At 42.4% G+C, this 14,566-nt stretch overlaps 1 protein-coding gene across 2 annotated transcripts; it reads left to right on the top strand.

Annotated features, from left to right (window-relative positions):
• The first annotated feature begins 1,386 nt into the window (after positions 1–1,386).
• Ndufb2 (NADH:ubiquinone oxidoreductase subunit B2) lies at positions 1,387–6,421 on the top strand. 2 transcript variants are annotated; one of them, XM_060380148.1, is made up of 4 exons: positions 1,387–1,558; positions 3,427–3,571; positions 4,961–5,053; positions 6,351–6,421. In XM_060380148.1, the coding sequence occupies exons 1-3, from the start codon at positions 1,461–1,463 to the stop codon at positions 5,033–5,035; spliced, it is 318 nt and encodes a 105-aa protein (XP_060236131.1). In that variant the 5' UTR covers positions 1,387–1,460; the 3' UTR covers positions 5,036–5,053; positions 6,351–6,421. The 2 variants fall into 2 exon arrangements, with proteins under 2 accessions (XP_060236131.1, XP_021487828.1); XM_021632153.2 differs by having other exon boundaries at positions 4,961–5,056.
• Positions 6,422–14,566: the final 8,145 nt, after the last annotated feature.

Here is a 14,566-nt window from a genome sequence, read left to right as displayed (position 1 = left end):
GGCTAATACTGTAATGTTCTGAAGACAAACCCAAACCATAATGTACCAGGGAAGATCTTGCTGGAAACAGTATTGTCAGCATCACACACACACACACACACACACACAAACCCTCCAGAGCATAGTGAAAGTAACCGGGCAAGACAATGCTTCTTTGTTAAGAAAGTGTGCTGAAACCCAAACCGGCCTTGCAAGCACGCTTGGGCAGGAAGCACACTTGCTATTCTAACACAGGTGAGGACTGTGTTTCATTCTGTTGGCGAGAGATCAACCTCACATTCTGCCATGGTTGGAGAATTCCTAGTAGATGGAAAGGAAGGAGGGAAGGGGTCAGTAGCTCTCTGTTATCAATTTCCCTTTATGTAAGCAGGTTTTCCAGACGATGAAAAGATTTTAATAACAATTTTACAAGGTGAAGAGTTTTGGAGTATTGGTGTATATGCTGGCCACCTTTTATAGAAAAATCCCATTTCTCACAACCGCAACAATTTGGGGTTGTTAGGAGTGAGTCCCAGAGGTTTGCAGTCTATCCAGGTTTGGACAGAGGCAATATTTCGAGAATAAAACAGGCTGAGGAAGGATTATTTTAATAGCAAGGGGATCCTTTGTTTCTTGAAGGAAAAGCAAAGTGAAAGAATTAAAGTTACTCAGACGACAGCAAGCTATCCTATATAGACTTGGTAACTCAGAACAGAAATGCATGTCTTGTTTATGGGAATGAGCTCGAAAACTCATGTTCCCCAGCCCAGCAAAAGAAGGCTGAGCGCATCTGTGGGTCTACGTGCATCTACACATTGTTCGAAATGTGTTTGTGCTACTGATCCCACTGCGAGTACATTATTATGACTGAGGTCAGTTCTCAGATTTGCTGGCATCTTGGAGGTCACTCGTCTTAACCCTGCTGCCCTCTTCTCCTCGTCCTTGCTTATTACAATAATATCGACACCAAGAGACAAAACTAAGAACCCGGTGCTGGCTAAGGATCAAGGCCTTAGGAACTTTCACCCATATTCCTGGCCCTACTTTTCTGAGTATACAGCGTTGGGTTCCTCAGGTGATTCTGACTCCACTGGTCCACTAACTGAGATTTAACATTCCGGCTGCCGGTTAGCATCGCATGGTTCAGAAAGGACTTAGGCCGTTAACACAGGACCCGCAGCGGCAGAAACAAGCATGAAAGCACCGCCTACAGGAGCTAAAGCGGGGAGCGGCAGCAAGGTCGGCCAGAAGCACCTTGCCAGGCTGCATCACGAGACAGCCTGAGGTCCTCGCGAAGGACGGCCTATCTGCTCGTTAGCTCGGGGGCCTCCAAAGTCCGCCAAGCAGCCAGAACCTGTCCCTTGGGGCCTACCATCGGCCCCGGCAGAGACGCAGCGCAGTGACGTCACGGGGCGGGACTCGGGGAAGTGACGCATCGGGGTAGGCGAGCTGGGGACGCGCTCTCAGTGCACAGGGTTACTATGTCTGCACTGACGCGGCTGGCACCTTTCGGTCGCGTCGGAGGCCGCCTGCTCCGGGGCTGCCGCGCGCGGGCGATTGGAGACGGTGGAGTCCGTCAGTGAGTGTCGAGTGGGAGCCAGGGGCTCGGCCGGCTCGAACAGCCAGCCGTGCTGTTCGGACGCCGTCTCCTTGAGGCAGGCGCCCGGGCGGGTGCGTGAGCAGTACGCTGCCGCAGGGGGCAGGCATGCTGGATATTGTAGTCCCCCTGGTCCGAGCCGGTGGCTTTAGCCGGATCAGTGGGGTGGAGGTGATGGGATAGCGCAGGAAGGCCAGAGAGAGGCGTAAACTAGGACCTGAGTGATGAGAACCCAGCAGCGCACAGTTCCCTTGCTGAGTCTTCCCATGCTGGCGAGTGGACGCCAGGAGCGCTTGGAGACGGTTGGAGATGGCTTTTGAGACGAGTGTTTTAGATGGTTCGGGTCAGGGAGTGCCTGGGAGGGCAGAGGAATCCCCTAATTGACCTGGGCACCCACGGGAGACCTTTAGGTGGTTAAGTTTGTTATTTTACTTTTAAATTTTGATACTTTTTTGGAGCCTCACTATGTAGCCTTGACTAGCGTAGAACTTTAGATCATACTGGCCTCGAACTCATAGAAATCCTTCCTGCCTTTGCCTCCGGAGTAGTACTGGGATCAAAGACACGGGCCCCCACGCCGGTGTTTAAATCTGGCACTTTAAGGCCTAAATTGGAGGCTGTTTCTTACTCATTTTTTCCTTCTCGCCACCGGAAAATTTTAAGACTCGGTCTCAGTTTGGTCTGTCTGTCTTCTTTCTTTCTCTTTCTTTCTTCCTCCTTTTTCTTCTCTCTCTCTCTCTCTCTCTCTCTCCCCCTTTCCCTCTCCCTCTCTCCCCTCTCGACAGACACCGTCCCAGCCCCCATCCCAACCCCGGGTTCAGTGGGAGATTCCATCTCAAGGGAATGAGGTAGAGAGAGATAGAGCAAGACTCTTGGTGTTCTACTAGGAGAAAAAGAAGGCAGAGGTAGGGAAGAACCATAGGAATAGTGCTGTTTACAAAGTTTATATGAACCTATAGGAAATTTTTGCTATGCTGGGCTGAAATTGTAGACCATATTTTATATAGGCACACTCTAATATTTTTTATATCTGATGCTGCGTATTGGCGTATGTTTTGTTGCTGAATAGGTCATATAAATATCCTCATTAAGTATAAATTTTATCATTTAAATCAGAGTCAACTCGTACCTATACTTATCAGAGTCCCAGTTGAATAAGTATAGCCCTTACAGAGTGTAGGCCACAATTTGCCAATAAACGGCTAAATTTTTTTTTTTTTTTTTCTGGAGACAGGGTTTCTTTGTGTGGAGCCTTGGCTCTCCTGGACTCACCTTTATAGACCAGGCTGGCCTCAAACTGAGATCCACCTGCCACACAAGTGTTGGTATTAAAGGCCACCACTGCCTGGCGACACCAGCTCCTTTTATTCAGTCTTATTGTTGAAGCTCTTTGCTTTGTTCAAGGGTACTAGAGTTTCAAAAAAGATACTCCCAAGTTCCCTTTCCGTCCAAATGAGAAACTAGACTGTGCTACAGTGCTTAGTTTCTGTAAGATAGCCTTTGGATAAAGACTGTACGAGGGCCCAGGATGCACACTGCCTGAGCAGAGTAAGTTCACAGACACTCAGATAAAACTTCTGGGGCAGCACTCCGTAATCATCACTAATATTTCTGGTACAGAATGGTGACTATTCACTAAATAAAATGATACATTGGCCTCTTGTCTATTCGACCAGTTTTCTTCTGTGTTTAAAGCTAGCTAAATGAAAAACCAGCATGTAAAGGAAGTGGGAGCCTGCCAGTCTGTATTTTGGTGGAGAGGAGTTTTAAGGATGCTACTGCAAGTTGAGATGACTTCCTACTCTGAAAATAGAGTAAGAAGCCATTTTCTGTATTGCTTTGTCTCCTAGTGCTGGCGGTGATGTGCATATTCAGCCACGGTACAGGGAGTTCCCCCAACTTACCCGCTCCCAGGTGATCCAGGGCGAATTCTTAAGCTCACTCATGTGGTTCTGGATTCTCTGGCGCTTTTGGCATGACTCGGATTCTGTGCTGGTAAGTACAGAAGAATGGTCTAGTCCTGCTTTGAGAGCAGAGAAGGGGAGATGCATGGGTAGCTTAGCCTGTGTCCAGTTATATCCCCTTAACACCGTATTGTTGATACCTCAGGAAGCTTGTCACTTTTGGATCTACATACACGATGTACATTTCGGGGATCTGTGATTTGTGGTTCATATTAGGTTGCCATGTGGAAAAGTGGGACTAGAAATATTTCTTTTATGATCATTAAGTTACATTTGTCTTCATTTGTGGGTTGTTTCACACTTAATTTTTTTGTTTCAGATAGGTATTATGTAGCCCAGGCTGTCCTCACTTTCCATATAGGTAGGAGTGGCCCTTAATTTCCAGTCCTCCTATCCCTGCCTTTTAAGCACTAAGCAGGCACCACCACAGCCAGCATTAAGTTCTTTTAACATTCTCTAGTCTGTCCTGAGGCCTAGAGCAACCAGATTTGGGTGTACTAGATAGAAGTGAATTTGTCTTGAGAAGGCGAATTATTGGTGACTTTCTGTTATTCTTTTGCTTGTCACATTTACATAGACTCTTGTTTTCTAAGAAATTACCTCCTTAAGACTTTGAAATCTTGAGGTTGATGGTTGAGCATGTGTCTAACAAGAGTCCCCTAGGACTCCAGTCTTCAGCTGGCAATATGGTTCAGCAAGTAAAAGCACTTTGGTCAAGCGTGACAACCTGAGCTCCATCCCTGGAACTGCAAAGAGAACAGACTCCCACAAACTGACGGTCCTCTGACCGTCCAGGATGTGCTGTGCATTAAAAAGGAAATGTAAACAAAAACAGTACATAAGGTTTTACAGGTCAGAGCTGTTAGGGTGCTCTTCTTCTATCCTCTTAGCATTTTCTCTGTGTTCTTGCTGCTTGGCTGCACATTTCCTGCTGGGACAGTCTATTTCATTATAGGTCAGGTGTATTAGGCTGTAGGCAGTACAGATAAGTCTCTAGGTCAGGACTGAGGAGACTGCCTCCACTTGAGGCTCCCAAATCTCACAGCAGGAGTGAAGTTGTTTTTTTTTTTTTTTTTGTTTGTTTTTGTAAACATTTGCTTTGCTAACGCAGTGAGATATTGTGGAGATAAGTAGATATGACATCTGTGGCCTCCAATTCTTCCTCCACTCCATCATAAACATACTTAATGGCTTAGGTTTCTACCTCAAAAAAAATGAAGCCATTGTATGTAACAAGTAGATGGGAATGGGTTTGGATTACTGAATGGTTAAGGGATGAGCAGTTCTCATCTATGTATGGCAGGTGCTGGCTATAGTAATTACATTGTTCATTCTTCTTTCAAGATCTATTTTGAAACTTCTTTATTAGCTGCATTTATGAGTATGGACTCTTGACTTTTTTTCTGATCGATTGTCACAGGGTCACTTTCCATATCCAGATCCTTCAAAGTGGACAGATGAAGAATTGGGCATCCCTCCTGATGATGAAGACTAAAAGTGTAAACAAGTACAACAAGTAGGTTTGCCCTAAAGTCTTTTTTTTTTTTTAAAGATTCACTTATTTTTATGTGCAGTGATGTTTTCCCTGCATGTATGTCGTCTATATGAGGGAGCCAGATGCTCTGGGACTGGAGTACAGTTAGTTATGTGGATGCTGGGAATTGCACCTAGGTCTAGAAGAGCAGCCAGTGCTCTTGACTGCGGAGCCATCTCTTCACACACTAAGGTCTTGATTATATTTATCTATTTTTATTTTTTGAGGACAGGGTTTCTCTGTTTAACAGCCTGGCTGCCCTGGAGTTCACCCTGTAGACCAAGCTGGCCTTGAGCTCACAGAGATCCCTCTGCCTCCCAAGTGCTGGGATTAAAGGCATGTGGCACCACCGCCCAGCTTTATTTTATTTTGGTGGTTTTTTTTTTTTTTTTTGGTTTTTTGAGACAGGTTTTCTCAGTGTAGCCTTGGCTGTCTTGGACTCGCTTTGTAGACTAGGCTGTCCTCGAACTTACAGAGATCCACCTGCCTCTCTGCCTCCTGAGTGCTGAGATTTCAGGCATGTGCCACTGTGCCTGGCTAAGGTCTTATTTTTAAATTCTGACTTGTTTTAAACTCTTTATGGCCTTAAGCATATCCTAACAGCACGAAGCACATTGTCCATTTCTGCCTAGCTGTGTTCACATTTGCTAGCCTGTGCCATCTTTTATTATTTTCTTTCTTTTCATTGTATATTAAAAAGAAAAAGTATTTTTAAAGTTAGGTTACAGTTTTTGGGTGCTATCCACCCATGGAATAAGAGGTGAATTCTGCTCAGGCAGGGCCCTGGGTTCAGCTGCCAGCACAAAATAAAGTGCAACAAACAGAAAGGCCTGGCTTGTTGGTCCATTCTTGTAATTCCAGCACTTGGGAGGTGGAAACAAGAGGATCAGACAACACTGAGGGAGTTGGGGCCAGCCTGAGCTAGATAAGATCCTGCTTCAGAAAACAGCTGGGTGGTCCAGCAGCCACTGGGAGGCAGAGGGTCTGCAGACTGAGTTCCAGGACAGTCAGGGCTACACACAGAAACTGTCTCAAAAAAGAAAACCAAGCCAACAAAAACCAGTCTGTGCTTGTTTCTGGAACATAGTGGTGAGTTACAGTAGTTTATGGTATGTAGCTGCAAAAGCATGACCTACTCTTACTGTTCAAATGTGAAGATGAATGGAATAGAAAGGCTACTCAGGGCTCAAAAAATGCTTGAATAATTAGCTAAGCAAGATTATGGATTTGGACTAGTAAATGTAGTAGTTCTTAACTTGATTTTCTTTTCCTACAGGAGCAAGGTGAGATGTTTCAAGAAATCAGACTTCATATTTGAAGTTGTAAATTAAAATGGCTTGCCAAAAATTTTCTGATGACCACTGTCCTTCATTTCCTATTCTCTTTTAACTGCTTGCTGAGCTAAATTGTTTGTGCCCTTTCAGCTGATCCTCTTGGGCTCCCTATGATGTAGTTAGTTGCTCTTTCTTTGAGGCTACCAAGGAACAAGGAGAAAGTTTCTTGCTTAGCATCACACACTGGTGAGTGGTTAGGGTATGTGTGACTCCAAAGCTTATACATAATATAAGTACCATCTCTCCTACTTAGCTCATGCCTTAGTCACATGTTGGTTCACAGGTGATATGACCATATAGCTGCTGTAGCTTGATTGTTAGGTTAAGGGTAAGCAGAGTCCATTGTTGCCATCTCTTGTAGACTTTTTTATGGCCTCTTGTAGGACTCAACCCACACCTGACTAGGAATTTCTTAGTAATGGGAATAAGGATAAGATTTTCTATTTTTCCCAAAAATTTGCTCCAAAATACATTTCCACTTTGTGTGGTATCCTATCAATTATGACAAAGAATTTTCCTCCATCCACAGAGAAAAGTCTGGTAGCTTGAGGACTACTCATTAGGTGTTTGACGGCTTTGGCCTTGATTAGAGGTTGGGGACAGGGGGTTGCACACCTGTAATTTTAGCCTGTGGAGAGTGAGGCCAGAGGATTGTTGGAGACAGCCTGGGATACAGAGTGAGACCTAGCTCAGGATTTTGTTTTTAGAGGATTTTGTTTTGACTTTAAGAAGAAAATGACAAGACAGGTGATAAGTCAGTAATCACATTTGCTCAGAGCTGTGAACGAAGTCCATTGGATGACATTCTAAGGTAGTGTCTTAGGGTTTCCATTGCTGTGAAGGGACACCATGACCAAGGCAATTTTTTAAAAAAGATTTATTATTTATACAGTATTCTGCATGTACATATGCCAGCAGGTCAGAAGAGGGCACCAGATCTCATTATAGATGGTTGTGAGCCACCATGTGGCTGCTGGGCATAGAACTCAGGACCCCTGGAAGAACAGTCAGTGCTCTTAACCGCTGAGCCATCTCTCCAGCCCCAAGGCAATTATATTTCATTGGGGCTGGCTTAGTTTCAGTGGTTTAATCCACTATCATCAGGGTGGGGAACACGGCAGTGTACAAGCAAATATGGTGCTGGAGGAGCTGAGAGTTCTGCATCTTGACCCGCAGGCAGCAGGAGACGGAGTGTGCCTCATGAGTGTTGCTTCTGCATAGACCTCAAAGCCCGACCCCAGAGTGACACACTTCCTCTAACATCGCCACCCCTAATAGTGCCACTCCTTAAGGGCCAAGCATTCAAACACTGTCTGTGGAGACCATCCCTATTTAAACCACCAAAGGTGGTTTAGCTTTGCTAAGTAGGGTCTACAGAAAGTGAGTTTAGGAAGATGACTCACCAAGGTCTAAAGGGACATCCGGTTCTGCTTGAGGGAGGATGGGACTAGATGGTAATGGTTGTAAACTTGGGTTTGTCATTAAGTATCCCTGACCAACTTGTAGCATAACAGGGTTTCCTATAACAGTTATCTACTGCCTTGCCACAGAGATCACCGTAGCAGCAGAGGCTAAAACAAGTGGAACAGCTACTTTTCACTGGCAGCCACAGCAGTCCCACCTGTGGCACTGGGAGCATGTCCATGGGGCTGTGTCTTCCCCTCTGTGTGAGGGGAACCAGCTTAATCAATACAAAGGCCTGTATCCACGCACTCCTTAGGTCAGTAAAGCTGCTTAGAATATAGTCTACAACATGGAGTTTAAGCAGGATAATTCCACTAGTTCTTTTCTTTACAAGCAAAGAGTTGCTTAACAGCTAACTTTATATTCTTTTCTTTAAAAGTGTTGGAATCCTCATTTCCATGTTGAAAACTCCCAACCTGCTCAAAGAAATGCCTTCTACATGGCTGTATAGAATGTGAGAAAGCATTTAAGTAGCAGAGGGTCCCAAAGAAACATTTAAGTGTAGCATTTGTTCGATGGTAACATAATGGGAATGAATAGCAAATTATAGCACAGGCCAGATATGTGTTTGTTTGTTTGTTTGTTCCCCCCCCACCCCAGTTCTGAGATGACTTCTACACATCATTTTGCTTCAAAATTTCAAATTAGACTTTAAACCGTGTGGTTACCTCGAGAATGGTCACTTTAAACCAAAGATGTATAAGGTCACAAAACTGTTAAATATTTGAGGGTCTTCACTGAAACTCTCAAGGTGGCTAGACCATGCAGGAATCTGGCCAACTTTAACTTCTACCCATCAAGCAGCAATCAGAATTATTGCAGTGTTTAGCCTGGAAATGACTGTTAACAGCCAGTGACTACTCTTACTGGCTGTCAGTGCTAGAAAAAGAATCTTACGGTTTCTCCATGCAGTCAATCTTTATTATAGCAGTATTCGCATATTCACATCAATTACATAGCACTTTTTTGGGGGGGAGGGGAGCTTTTTTATAATACAGTTTTTAAATAACTTTACACAGAAATAAATTTCTTCAATTTGATTTTCAGCTATCTTTTTTATTTAATTCTCCATGCTTTCTATCCAAACTGAACAATATTTTCCATTATACAAATTTACATGAGAAAAACTCCAAAGTACAAATGAAGGGACCTGAGCAGGAAAAATAACTAAATAATTAGGAAGTAGGTATAGGTAAGAAAAAAAAAATTCAAGCAAACATTAAGGAATAAGGGATAAGAGGGAGACATCATCCATTTGATTGAAAATAAATGTCTTTTTCTTATGAATTGAAAAATAAGCTTTAAAAATAGTTACTCCATTATAATTTTTGCAAAGCAGGTAGAGAGAGGTCTGTGGATAATGAAAAAGTCCCCATCTTTTCACTGGGCACACCCCAGACTCCATGAGAACCTTTTCAGTGCTTGAATGGAACTGAAGTGACATAAACCCAAACCTTTGGCAGTTATAGACAGAGGAATGTGTATGAGTTGCCATAGGTTCAGGTGGTGAAACAGGAGCCGTACTTCACTGCAGTTCAAACATGAAACATTTCCCTCCCCTCTCCCTTATTGGAGACTTGTCCTCAGACCAAGAAGTATATATGACCTTTGAGGGTGAGGCTTGGTAGATGGCTAGAGTTGTCTCCTTTTTCCTGGTCTAAAGCCAAAGAGTGGTCTATTTAATAGAATCGAAGAGACATGATGAATGGGGAAGTCCATCCCCAATCAGTTGGTTGTATCACTATCTTAGGAGAGGCAAGTGCTGTAGACGCAAAGGGTCAGAAGTACACCCGACAATGGGGGTATTCTGCTACTGGGACACAGTCCTTCAAATAGGGTGACGTGGAAGCCAAACCAAAGCTGTATTGTAGGATGGCCAAAGGAAATGACCCAGTGAAAAGTTTTCAAATAAAGGGCGAGAGTACAGTATACACACACATACCTGGTACGTAAACTAATACAACACGAAGATAAATAAGACATCAAGGTTAGCCGCTTATATTGGTAACTAACATGAATAAAAAGGCAGATGTTCACATAGCTGGTTTTAGTCAGCAATGGAACATACATAAATGTATTAGAAAGGAATGATTTAAAAAAAGTTCACAGCTTAGATAAGAAGCACACTTATTGCACTCTTACATTGTATTTCAGGTGATTGTAGTTCATCTTCCACCCTTTTTTCATAAGCCCTAGATTTAAGTGTCATCCCACCTCATTTTGGTCCCTTTTTTCCCCCATTTGTGTCTAGTCTGTGAGCTTTGTTTGCTTATGCTAGTTTGCAGTTTCTTCCTATGTAACTCATAGCCCAGCCAAACACATATGGGTTCAAACATCTCAAAACAACAGTGATTTTCAAGGCAAAAAAGGACTAAGTAACTCACTCCTAACCCACATTCCAGCTCTGTAAGCACACCCTTCCATGCTTTCCCTCTGTCTCCCGTGTGTACACTGTTGATGGTAATCAGCAATCATGGGTGTTGGATAATGTAGTCAGCCTGCCAGGAAAAGCAAATGATTTGCACAAAATGTTTTTTGATACTAACAAGAACAAATATATTTCAGTTGTTTCCAAAGAGCACTTCAATCTACAGAATTCTTTACAAAAAATGCACCACACACACAAAAAAAAACAAAAACAAAAAAAAAAAAACAACACACTGGCTGTTGTCCTCATGCACAACTGGTTATATCATTGCAATTAGTCAAAACAGCTAAATAAAAGTAAACAGTTTAGTGATACTGATGGAGCAATCAATAAAGGGGACAGCTGGACTTGTGGAGACTAAAATAAAGGGTCCACCTTTATCACTTTACTAAGGTGGTAACAAGATGTGTGTGTGTGTGTGTGTGTGTGTTAAGTGTTAACATTTTACATGCTGGGAAATGTGGCTCAGTGGTAGAACCTCTGCGTAGTGCACACAGGCCCTCGCTGCAAACTCCATTGGAAAATAAAGTTAGGACTTCAGATTCTACCTCAAAAGTACCTCACAGGAACTGTTAATTTTTCCTTTCAAATGATAAAAATTAGGACTAAATTTTAATTTAAACGTCTCTGCCCAAATGGAAGTAAACTAAGTTATCTAAAACTACTGAAGTTATTGTCCAGTGAGCTGATACAATACCCATCTGGCCAGCATCTTCAGCTTTACCAGAGCTGGCCATGCGGACCACAAATACACTGACCATTTCAGTCCCTTCGAGCATCAGTCATTCACCTCAGTTTCTGAGTCAAACAACTGGGACACACTGGGGAAAGCACAGAGTTTCTTGGGGGTGGTGAGGAAAGAAGATGCAATTGCCACAGCATAGGTGTCCAGCTTATACACGCCAGTCAGGTCTTCACTTCCAATGCCCCTTTATAAAAACAGACACTTCAGAGGCGGCCCTCTGTCTACCACCATGCACCAGAGCAGTCAGTAGCACTAGCCAACTTCACTTGCAAACAGGTCTTGGGAGGCAAATTTACACTTTAAACTCTGAAAACTCAGTGTCTAGGTTGGCAGCATTTCTCTGGAAACAAATCAAATCTACAATTTGTTTTTTCTCACTGAGTATATGATTGCTGCCCAGCACACACTACTTCAACACTAAACTACAGCAGTATCTTAAAATGTCAAACATTTAGTATAAAAGTTCCATGCTTTGAAGAGCCTAAGGGAGTAGAAAAAGTTTCTCTAGAAATGTCACTGAACTGTATTTTCAACCTAGTTGCTCTATGTGGTAAATATTTCTGGCTATACTAGGGATAATGTGCTTTAAAAAAATAATTTTGTTACTGAAAATTTACCATTTTCTTATTTTTTTTTAATGTGATTTTGGCTATAAACTCTTTAGTGCATTTATCTTCACAGTCTAAATTGCACTCTAAAAAATATTATCACAGCGGAGTTAAACCAGACTTGCCGTTCTCTTCATAAATCACTGATTTCTGCTAAAATGTTAGCTTTTTTATTGCATCATGAAGGCACAGTAAGATCATTTGGCAAATTGTCAAGGTATTTTTCTAGAGCCTCCTTGCACTGTCTCTCTCCTGGAAGCTACCCGCTGTCTACTCACAGTGAACCTCCCATCTCTGCCTGTGCTTTTCCAAATAGCTTATTAGTTGACATCTGCTGGCCAAGGTGCTGACATTCTAGCACTAACAAGGCCAACTTGGACAAAGAAGAGAATCTTATGAAAAAAGGGTATCCTTCTACCCTCTTAGCTGGGCAGTCTCCTTAGATGAGTATCTGTGCATGTGACAAAGCTGTGGCCAACTCACTATGAAGGTGTACTGTTTTGCCAAGCCTACTACTGAAAAGTAGAGTTAGATCATGGTTATCAAAGTTTTACCATAACTATTTAACTTCATGCGACCGACTTAGTTACGATTCTGAAATATATTAAACAGACTGGCACCAATTCCAGTAACAGATACTCTGAGCTACACCTTAAAAAACATTTTAAAACAGTATCACTGTTTAAATGTATAATGCCCTTTAGGACAAAATGAGTGCTCAACTACAAGTACACATAAAAGTTAAAATCCTACATCTTCATGTTCTAGAGCTCCTGACTTTTCATACTTTAAAATAAATAACTATTCATACCTCATTCTGAGGAGGTAGTTTTTTTGAAGAGGTCACCTGAACCCTGAACTGTTTCCAACTAAAGCTAGATGCTGAGGTTTGCAGGAGGCTGGGAGGTGGGTGTGCAGTAGGGACAGGTGAGATCTGAAGAGGGACACACAGCAGCTCTAACAGTGCCCGACAGGTACAAGACATCATAAGGAATGGAGCTGCACCAAGACAGGAAGTATTTACAAGGTTTCTGCTTGACAGTGCTCTAGTCTTGAATTAGGTCTTTACGTAACGCTTTCTCCCACACTAGCATAAATCTAGCATACAGTTATATCAGACTATCTTTTAGGATGCCTCATTATGCCCTCCCCGACTTCAAATATAGTTAGAGATGGGCTGTTCAGGAACCGGAATCTGACTGTTACACAGAATCTTCATTGAAGACGCATATAAGTACAAATGATCACATTGGATATTCTATTCACAAACTCCTTCTATACATTTTGAGGTTAGTAATATCTCAGTGGCAAAAGTTTGGGTCGTGCAGCTTAACGGTGAGAAAGACCATCAGGAGTACTACATATTTAAGAACAATTCTCTATAGCTGATCTCAAACCATTTAAAGACTTCACTCCTAACCAAAACAAAACAGATGCCAGGAGGCACTGCGAGCACTTCCCAGAGCCACAGCTCCAGCCTCACAGGAGTGAAGCAGCCACGTGCCGTCTACACAGTTACTCATAAAGTGCTCTGCACAAACGAGGGCTTCCTTGAGTTTTCTTAGGAGCTCAACAAGATCATCTGCAGTCTAAACATTAAAAAAAAGGGAAAAACCCACAAAACTTAGGTTGTTTGTAAACGATAAGAAAAAAAAGCTATTTGATAGAAAATAAGAAGGAAGGTTTAAATATTTCTGTATTTTATACTCTATTAAAAAAAAATTTCTCTCAACACCCTGAGCCTGGTTTCTGGGCACAGCTTTATTTATTATCAAATCTACTTTCCCTATTCAAGTGAGATAGCAACCTATGTTAAAATGAGAGGAAGAAGTCTGTCCTTTTGAGTTTTGTCTCCACCGCTCACAAGCTAAGTTTCCCTCCTTAAGTGCTGGCCTCATCCTCCAGGACTGAGGTGGCCCTGCAGCAAGGCATGCCTGGAGGGCGCTAACTCAGCAGACCTAATGTGCATGTAGGGACAAAGCCTGGCTTCCCAGCTAATTCTAAGTAAGGAAAACAAAGCCATGTTAAAAAGCATTTAAAAGGGTAATAATGCCTTTCAATGTGCCACATATCAAGCATGAATCATTTTTATCTTTTCAGTTTCTAAAAATTTTAAGACAATGTTCTACACACTGTTCCTGATTAGTAACTAGAATATTTTCCAACTTACTGGGAATTTATAAAGTTTTCAGTAGGCCTTCCTTTGATGATAGATTTTTTTTGTTTTTTGTTTTTTTTTTGGTCTAACACTGGCTGTCCTGCAACTAGCTCTATGGACCAGGTGGGCCCTGAACTCATAGAGATCCATCTGCCTCTGCCTCCTGAGTTGCTTGCATTAAAGGCATGCACTACCACCACCCAGCGATAACAGACAGTTTAGGAAAAAAAAAAAAATCTCTTAACTGCTGTGAGTAGGCTTAAATGTATAGTGGGCTCAGTTATAATTTGAAATTTAAAATTCTACTTTATTTTAGATTTCATAGTATTTTTAAAGTTCTTGGCTATAATGTAGTTGCTAAGTACATCTCCTTAATTTGCATTCCTAAATCTTGGAGATTCAAGATTCCTGGGGGAGAGGGATACTGGCCAAGAATACATTCAGTCACTTTCTTTGCTACTATGGTAATTTTATATTACCTTTAAATAAAGGCCAAGGGAAGCTGTGACTAGGTTGTAGTTTTGATTTGTGCAAAAATAAGACTTAGGGTCTACAAAAACTGGTGATAGGCCTCACCTTTGCTACAACTTCAACATCCCTAATAGTTCTATTTCTACCAGGGGAACTCAGCTACCAAGTTACCCAACCTTTTGAAAACCAGGCTTGGGGAAAAAAGGAAGAAGGAGAATGACTGGAGACACCACCACTTTTATTTTAGGTTGCATATTATAGATAAAAGACTAGAAAGAGGATGT

The sequence above is a fragment of the Meriones unguiculatus genome, chromosome 3, assembly GCF_030254825.1.
Source record: "Meriones unguiculatus strain TT.TT164.6M chromosome 3, Bangor_MerUng_6.1, whole genome shotgun sequence".
Lineage (NCBI taxonomy): Eukaryota > Metazoa > Chordata > Mammalia > Rodentia > Muridae > Meriones > Meriones unguiculatus.
Note: the sequence above shows the minus strand (reverse complement) of the source record. Positions and strands in the feature narration are given on the sequence as shown.